Source organism: Balaenoptera acutorostrata, chromosome X (genome assembly GCF_949987535.1).
Source record: "Balaenoptera acutorostrata chromosome X, mBalAcu1.1, whole genome shotgun sequence".
NCBI lineage: Eukaryota > Metazoa > Chordata > Mammalia > Artiodactyla > Balaenopteridae > Balaenoptera > Balaenoptera acutorostrata.
In genome coordinates, this window is record NC_080085.1 from 22,500,487 (window position 1) to 22,509,614 (window position 9,128).

The window sequence follows — 9,128 nt, forward strand, 5'->3', positions numbered from 1 at the left end:
ATACATAAACAAGACCCATATATATGCTGTCTACAAGAGACCCACTTCAGACCTAGGAACACATACAGACTGAAAGTGAGGGGATGGAAAAAGATATTCCATGCAAATGGAAATCAAAAGAAAGCTGGAGTAGCAATTCTCATATCAGACACAATAGACTTTAAAACAAAGACTATTACAAGAGACAAAGAAGGACACTACATAATGATCAAGGGATCGATCCAAGAAGAAGATATAACAACTGTAAATATTTATGCACCCAACATAGGAGCTACTCAATACATAAGACAAATGCTAACAGCCATAAAATGGGAAATTGACAGTAACACAATTATATTAGGGGACTTTATCACCTCACTTTCACCAAAGGGCAGATCATTCAAAATGAAAATATATAAGGAAACACAAGCTTTAAATGATACATTAAACAAGATGGACTTAATTGATATTTATAGGGCATTCCATCCAAAAACAACAGAATACACATTCTTCTCAAGTGCTCATGGAGCATTCTCCAGGATAGATCATATTTTGGGTCACAAATCAAGCCTGGGTAAATTTAAGAAACTTGAAATCGTATCAAGTATCTTTTCCGACCACAACGCTATGAGACTAGGTATCAATTACAGAAAAAAATCTGTAAGCAATACAAACACATGTAGGCTAAACAACACACTACTTAATAGCCAAGAGATCACTGAAGAAATCAAAGAGGAAATCAAAAAATACCTAGAAACAAATGACAATGAAAACACGATGACCCAAAACTTACGGGATGCAGCAAAAGCAGTGCTAACAGGGAAGTTTAGAGCAATACAGTGCTACCTCAAGAAACAAGAGAAATTTCAAAAAAACAACCTAATCTTACACTGAAAGCAATTAGAGAAAGAAGAACAAAAAAAACCCAAAGTTAGCAGAAGGAAATGAATCATAAAGATCAGACCAGAAATAAATGAAAAAGAAATGAAGGAAACGATAGCAAAGATCAAGAAAACTAAAAGCTGGTTCTATGAGAAGATAAACAAAATTGATAAACCATTAGCCAGACTTGTCAAGAAAAAAAGGGAAAACACTCGAATCAGTAGAATTAGAAACGAGAAAGGAGAAATACTGACACTGCAGAAATACAAAGTATCAGGTGAGATTACTAAAAGCAACTCTATGCCAATAAAATGGACAACCTGGAAGAAATGGACAAATTCTTAGAAATGCACAACCTTCCGAGACTGAACCAGGAAGAAATAGAAAATATGAACAGACCAATCACAAGCACTGAAACTGAAACTGATTAAAAATCTTCCAACAAACAAAAGCCCAGGACCAGACGGCTTCACAGGCGAATTCTATCAAACATTTAGAGAAGAGCTAACATCTATCCTTCTCAAACTCTTCCAAAATATAGCAGAGGGAGGAACACTCCCAAACTCATTCTACGAGTCCACCATCACTCTGATAACAAAACCAGACAAAGATGTCACAAAAAAAGAAAACTACAGGCCAATATCACTGATGAACATAGATGCAAAAATCCTCAACAAAATACTAGCAAACAGAATCCAACAGCACATTAAAAGGATCATACACCATGATCAAATGGGGTTTATCACAGGAATGCAAGGATTTTTCAATATACGCAAATCAATGTAAAAAACCATATTAACAAATTGAAGGATAAAAACCATATGATCATCTCAATAGATGCAGAAAAAGCTTCTGACAAAATTCAACACCCATTTATGATAAAAACCCTCCAGAAATTAGGCATAGAGTGAACTTACCTCAACATAATAAAGGCCATATAGGACAAACCCACAGCCAACATCATCCTCAATGGTGAAAAACTGAAACCATTTCCACTAAGATCAGGAAGAAGACAAGGTTGCCCACTCTCACCACTATTATTCAACATAGTTTTAGAAGTTTTAGCCACAGCAGTCAGAGAAGAAATAAAAGGAATCCAAATTGGAAAAGAAGAAGTAAAACTGTCATTGTTTGCAGATGACATGATACTGTACATAGAGAATCCTGAAGATGATACCACAAAACTACTAAAGCTAATCAATGAATGTGGTAAAGTAGCAGGATACAAAATTAATGCACAGAAATCTCTTGCATTCCTATACACTAATGATGAAAAATCTGAAAGTGAAGTTAAGAAAACACTCCCATTCACCGTTGAAACAAAAAGAATAAAATATCTAGGAATAAAGCTACCTAAGGAGACAAAAGACCTGTATGCAGAAAATTATAAGACACTGATGAAAGAAATTAAAGATGATACAAATAGATGGAAAGATATACCATGTTCTTGGATCGGAAGAATCAACATTGTGAAAATGACTCTACTACCCAAAGCAATCTACAGATTCAATGGAATCCCTATCAAACTACCACTGGCATTTTTCACAGAACTAGAACAAAAAATTTCGCAATTTGTATGGAAACACAAAAGAGCCTGAATAGGCAAAGCAATCTTGAGAAAGAAAAACGGAGCTGGAGGAATCAGGCTCCCTGACTTTAGATTATACTACAAAGCTACAGTGATCAAGACAGTATGATACTGGCACAGAAACACAAATATAGATCAATGAAACAGGAGAGAAAGTCCAGAGATAAACCCACGCACATATGGTCACCTTATCTTTGATAAAGGAGGCAAGAATATACAGTGGAGACAAGACAGCCTCTTCAATAAGTGGTGCTGGGAAAACTGGACAGCTACATGTAAAAGAATGAAATTAGAACACTCCCTAACACCATACACAAAAATAAACTCAAAATGGATTGAAGACCTAAATGTAAGGCCAGACACCATCAAACTCTTTGAGGAAAACATAGGCAGAACACTCTATGACATAAATCACAGCAAGATCCTTTTTCACACACCTCCTAGAGAAATGGAAATAAAAACAAAAATAAACAAATGGGACCTAATGAAACTTAAAAGCTTTTGCACAGCAAAGGAAACCATAAACAAGACGAAAAGACAACCCTCAGAATGGGAAAAAATATTTGCAAATGAAGCAACTGACAAAGGATTAATCTCCAAAACATACAAGCAACTCATGCAGCTCAATATGAAAAAAAACAAACAACCCTATCCAAACATGGGCAGAAGACCTAAATAGACATTTCTCCAAAGAAGACATACAGATTGCCAACAGACACATGAAAGAATGCTCAACATCATTAATCATGAGAGAAATGCAAATCAAAACTACAATGAGATATCATCTCACACTGGTCAGAATGGCCATCATCAAAAAATCTACAAACAGAAAGGCTGGACAGGGTGTGGAGAAAAGGGAACTCTCTTGCCCTGTTGGTGGGAATGTAAATTGATACAGCCCCTATGGAGAACAGTATGGAGGTTCCTTAAAAAACTAGAAATAGAACTACCATACGACCCAGCAATCCCACTCCTGGGCATATACCCTGAGAAAACCATAATTCAAAAAGAGTCATGTACCAAAATGTTCATTGCAGCTCTACTTACAAAAGTCAGGACATGGAAGCAACCTAAGTGTCCATCAACAGATGAATGGATAAAGAAGATGTGGCACATATATACAATGGAATATTACTCAGCCAAAAAAAGGAACGAAACTGAGGGACTTGAGGATATGGGGAGGGGCAAGGGTAAGCTGGGACAAAGTGAGAGAGTGGCATGGACATATATACACTACCAAACGTAAAACAGAGAGCTAGCGGGAAGCAGTCGCATAGCACAGGGAGATGAGCTCGGTGCTTTGTGACCACCTAGAGGGGTGGGATAGGGAGGGTGGGAGGGAGGGAGATGCAAGAGGGAAGAGATATGGGGATATATGTATAACTGATTCACTTTGTTATAAAGCAGAAACTAACACACCATCGTAAAGCAATTCTACTCCAATAAAGATGTTAAAAAAAAATCAAAAAAAAGGAAAAAAAAAAAAAGAAAATACACCATAGACTAAAGCAATAATATAAAAAACATACCTAGAAAGAAACCATACAAAAATGTATATAATCTACATGGAGGCAATAAGAAGAATTTCCTGACTGACTTAGGAAAAAGAAGTCTCAACCAGAATAGTATGTTATGTGTATTCGTGAGGCACAGATATTGGAAGAATATCGATTTTCCTTAATTCATTTACAGTTTTAGTACCTTATCCATAGCAGCTGATGACAATCAAACATGGGCTACTGTTTCCTGTACCCAAAATCAACCATGGAAAAATTACAGAAGGAATAAAGAGAAAACATTAACAAAAGCAAAAACACAAAACTAAATAATCCCTGAGGGACAATAAGTCTCCACTGAACTAGAACCTGAGTGTGGGCAGGTAGGGGGATGCCCTGAATTCGAGACAGGTCTGTAGCCTGCAAGAGAGGCAGATGACAGGACTGATTAGAGAAAAGCCTTTAAACTTGAGCCCTTGATTCTTCCACTGTGCTCTGGGACCATGAATCTCTACTGCTTCACTGAAGGAACCTGAGGCAGCATTTCAGAGCCCGCATGCCAGGAGCATGGGACACCAAAGATTGGGCTGGATGTGGCAGTATGGTCCACAGGCTGTGAGATAACCATCTGAAACTTTGTTAGTGGATGACAACTGGCCTTTTTAGATGATCATCTTAATAGACTATCACACACGGACTCAAAGAGAGTAGCAAGTAACACAGCAGTTGTACAAAAGGACAGAAATTCATTTCTGAACTTTTGGGCAATGCCCCTGATGTCAACAAAGAGAGACCACAGTGAGAACTGTCAGGCTAAGGAGCCCCTTCACTGACTCCTCTGGGATTCTGTGGGGCATGGTTGGGGACAGGGATGGAGTCATACCAGAGAAGGATGGAATCGCAGGCCCTGCCAGCAGTCAGTGTGAGGACCTTGAGTGAGACCTGACGGGCTCCAAACCACAGAAGAGAGTCTCGCCTCCTCTCCCCTCAGCTCATCTTACCTGCACCAGCCATCTCTGGGAGGCTCCAGGCAGAAGTGTCCAGATGAGACGAGCCTGCACTTCACACCAGCAGTCTCAGGGAGCTGATGTCTTTGATGCGAGGCCTTGGCCTCAGGTCAGCAGACGGGAGGTAGCCCAGCACCTACAGGGAGTCAAGAGAAGACACTGAGAGGGGATTGAGAGCAGCATCCACCATAGAACAGGGGGCCCCAAAGAGGCCTCACTGTCAGTCTCGGGGGACCCAGGCATGGCTGTGAGGCTCAGGCCCCCAGATACTTCCGGCTGGGGGTGCCGACAGAAATGAGAGCCAAGGTGTGACGCCTGCTGACTCAGCTCAGCAGAGGGAAAAGTCCCAGGACCTGCCAAGAGTCAATGAAAGGCCCACGTGCCAGTCCTGCGGGAAGCTCCGCCTGCACCACCCCACACCTCCCGTCCCGCTCCGGCCCGGCCCCGGCCCGGCCCCGGCCCGGCCCCTCCCCCGCCCCGCCCCGCCCCGCCCCGCCCCGCCCCTGCTGTCCTCCTGGAGCCCAGATGCGCATGACCGGAAGTGACGTCCTCCTAACCACGCTGTGGGGGCGAGGCCATTTTTGAGAGCTGCCGTCCTGCGAGGGTGAGTCGCGGGAGGAGTCCCACGTCTCGTCAGGTGTCAAGGTGTGAGGGGACCCCACTTAGAAGTGCGGGGACACGCCCCCGACACCCCCAATCCCCTTTCCCTCCCCGAAGAGGCGGCCACACAGGCCCCGCCCACCCCGCCCCTGCTCTCGGCCCGAGAGGCTCGGGCCTGGCTGTTAGGCCCCAAGTCCATCCGCTTCCCCCGCGGGGTCTCGGGCAAGGAAGGCCTCGCTCTGAGGCTGGTGGACCCTGGCTCAGCTCAGTAGAGGGAGCGCCCCAGGCCCTGTGGAGTGAAGGACGGGACCCTCGTGGGGTCCGAGGGGCTCCACACCCCAGAACGGCGGCCACGCAGACCCCGCCCCTGACGTCGGCCTGGGAGCCTCCGGGCAGGTCTAAAGACGGAGGGGCTCCCTCAGTGCGAACGCGGGCGGGCGGACGGACGGATGGACGGACGGAGGCGGGAGACTCAGGGAGGAGGGGGCCTTGTTCTGAGGGGCTGGCCGCAGGTCAGCAGAGGGAGGATTTCCAGGGCACGGGAGGAGTCAGGGTGAGGACCGTCCTCCCCGTCGCAAGGGCACCTCAGAACCCCTCCCCTGTTGTCAGCCGCTTCCTTCCGGCCACACACGGAGAAGGGAGGGCTGCTGTCTGAGAGGGGAGGTGCAGGCCAGCAGAAGGCGCGTCCCTGAGCACTCCCAAGAGTCAGCCCAAGCCCTTGAGTGAGGACCAGTGGGGCCGCCAACCACAGGGCCTCGACCTGTCTGCCGCGCGCTGCAGGCTTGGTAGAACTCTGCCACATGCGGCCGCGTGGTCACCCTCACTGCCTCCTAATGAGACTCCAGGAGGTGCCGGCACGGGTGCGAGCAGATGGCCCTCGGGGCAAGAGGGGAGCTCCAGGCTGCACCGGCCGTCCAGGGAGGAACCCGAGTGAGGACTAAGGGAGCCACCCACCCCGAAGAGAAGGGACGAGAGAGAATAGGGCCTGTCTCCTCCTGCCAACCCGTAAACTCCCAAGGAAGGACTGTCAGGCTGAGACTGCCCGTAATTTCCTCTGCCAGGTCCAAGGGAGGTTAGAGCTTTGTTCTGAAGGGGCCATCACCAGGCAGCAGAAGGGAGGGTCCCAGGACCCTTCGGTGGTGGGCTGAACGCTCCCTCCTTTCCTCCTCCTGGGTGTCATGGAAGATGGTGGTGTCAACTTCAGAGCAGCAGACGGGATGGGGTGGGGGGGGGGGGGGTGGGGGAGTCTTGCCAGCAACTGTCATCCTGACTCTGAATGGGAACCGCGAGGACCTACCTCCCCTGCCAGCCCCCACTGTCACCCCCGTACCGCCCAGGCAGGGCTGGCTGGCTGTGCCCCAAGGCTCACTCTACCGTCCTCCACAGGGGTCTCAGGGGACAGGCGGAGCAGGAGAACGGGAGCCCTGTGGGTCCTCGAGCAGTGCCCTCAAGGACCCTGCAGAGGCGGCCTTGGTTAAAGCCAGGGAGGAATCTCCCCGCTGAAGGTGCTCACAGCATCTCCTTGTCCCTCCCCCAGGTGCCCTCATTGCCTGCCTTCCTGCCCACACTCCCGCCTGCTGGCCCTGACCTGTGTCATCATGCCTCGGGGCCAGAAGAGGAAGCGCCGTGCCCGCGAGAGACGCCACCAGGCCCGGGGGGAGACTCAGAGTCTCAAGGGTGCCCAGGCCACTGAGGCGGCGGCGGCGGCGGCGGCAGCAGAGATAGAAGAGTCGCCCTCCTCCCCCGCTTCTGTTTCTCGGGGTACTCCCCCGAGCTCCCGTGCTGCTGGCGCTCGCCGGGAGCCTCGGGGAGCCCCAGCCACTAGCTCTCGTGATGCAGGGGTTTCCTGCCCAGGATATGAAGAGGGTGCCCGGGCGAGCCAAGATGAGAAAAGTGCAAGTACCTCCCAGGAAGCACCTTCCACTCACAGCACTTGCATAGATCGTCTGTCCATGAAGGCCAGCATGTTGGTGCAGGTCCTGCTGGAGAAGTACAAGCTGAACGAGCCCATCCCGCAGGCAGAAATGCTGAAGGCTGTCAGCAAGAAGTACACGAAGCACTTCCCTGAGATCCTCAGGAGAGCCTCTGAGTGCATGGAGCTGGTCTTTGGCCTCGAGCTGAAGGAAGTCGACCCCAGCCGTCACTCCTACGCCCTCATCAGCAAGCTGGCCCTCCCCAGCGAGGGAAGTCCGAGTGATGAGTCGGGGCTGCCCACGTCCGGTCTCCTGATGATTCTCCTGGGCGTGATCTTCAAGAAGGGCAACCGTGCCACCGAGGAGGAGATCTGGGAATTCCTCAATGCGGTGGGTTTGTATGCTGGGAGGAGGCACTCGATCTTTGGGGAGCCCAGGAGGCTCATCAGCGAAGGTTTCGTGCCGCAGAAGTACCTGACGTACCGCCAGGTGCCCAACAGCGATCCTCCGCGCTATGAGTTCCTGTGGGGCCCGAGAGCCCTGGCTGAAACCAGCAAGATGAAAGTGCTGGAGTTTGTGGCCAGGATCGCTGGTACCGTCCCCAGTGCCTTCCCAGATCTCTATGAGGAGGCTCTGCAAGATGAGGAAGAGAGAGCAGGAGTGAGAGCCGCGGCCAGGGCTGCAGCTGTGGCTGAGGGCAGTGCACTTCCAGGGCCAAGGCCCCGCAGCTCTTCCCACATCTAGGGAGGGAGGCCGCGGGCAGTTTGTTCACTTTGTTTTGGAAGGGAGCAGTCAAGCTCCTAAATAGTGCAGAGTAGTAGGGGTGGAGGGAACAAGGTATAGATCTTATTTCTCTTCCGGTTTTAAACTAGTAACTTCTATACATTATTTATTGATTTATTTAGGTTTTTTCAAATGTTTTTTTCTTGTAATAGATAGTGTGTTTTCGTAAGAATATGAATTCGTGCATGACATTGCTTGCATATTTATTGCTGTTTAAAGAGTTCTAAAGTTACAGTTTTGGTATATGTAAAAGAAATTCACGAACCATCTATATTTTCTGTATGATCCACAAGTAGAAAACATGGCACTGCAGTAGAGATTTTCATGGAAACGTGAAAGACGACCACAGAAAATATTTGGAAACAAAAAATGGAGAAAACATAGAGTAAAAGGTATTTAATTCGTGGTTTGCCTTATTTCTTTTAAACTTTCTCATTTGTGAGTATTTGTTTCTTTTGTCCTAGTGCACTGCATATTCTCTGCTACCTACTGGGTTAAAAATAAACTCTGATGGGAGGGTGGTATTTTGGGGGTTCATAATAATCACATCATAACTGCCATTCATCAAAAACCCAATATTTCTTAATGAGTATGCCACTGCTTTATATGTAGTACATAACATTCCAACATTCATGCAGGATAGGATTTAGCAGACTCCCTTTATAGGTGAATAACTTGCAAATTTCTCAAGTTCACAAGACTGATCAAGTGACCTTGCTGGGTCTAGTCCCCTGGTCGGGAATAGTCTAGAGCCTACACTCTTCCACTCCTCCCAGCCTAAGCCAGACCTTACGTCTTTTAATTCATTTTTCTTCTCACCACTCCAAAAGGTATCTCATGGGATAAAAGGGGCCCTGTTCCCAAAGCACTGTTTTGGAAT

The 9,128-nt window shown here is 47.6% G+C and overlaps 1 protein-coding gene across 1 annotated transcript; it reads left to right on the forward strand.

The window, feature by feature from the left end:
• Positions 1–7,150: 7,150 nt before the first annotated feature.
• LOC130706471 (melanoma-associated antigen B4-like) lies at positions 7,151–8,209 on the forward strand. Its single transcript, XM_057538626.1, has one exon. It carries the CDS (start codon positions 7,151–7,153, stop codon positions 8,207–8,209), a length of 1,059 nt encoding a protein of 352 aa, XP_057394609.1.
• Positions 8,210–9,128: the final 919 nt, after the last annotated feature.

Coding starts and splice junctions, on each gene's coding strand:
- LOC130706471 (XM_057538626.1), top strand. CDS start 7,151: ATGCCTCGGGGCCAGAAGAGGAAGCGCCGTGCCCGCGAGAGACGCCAC.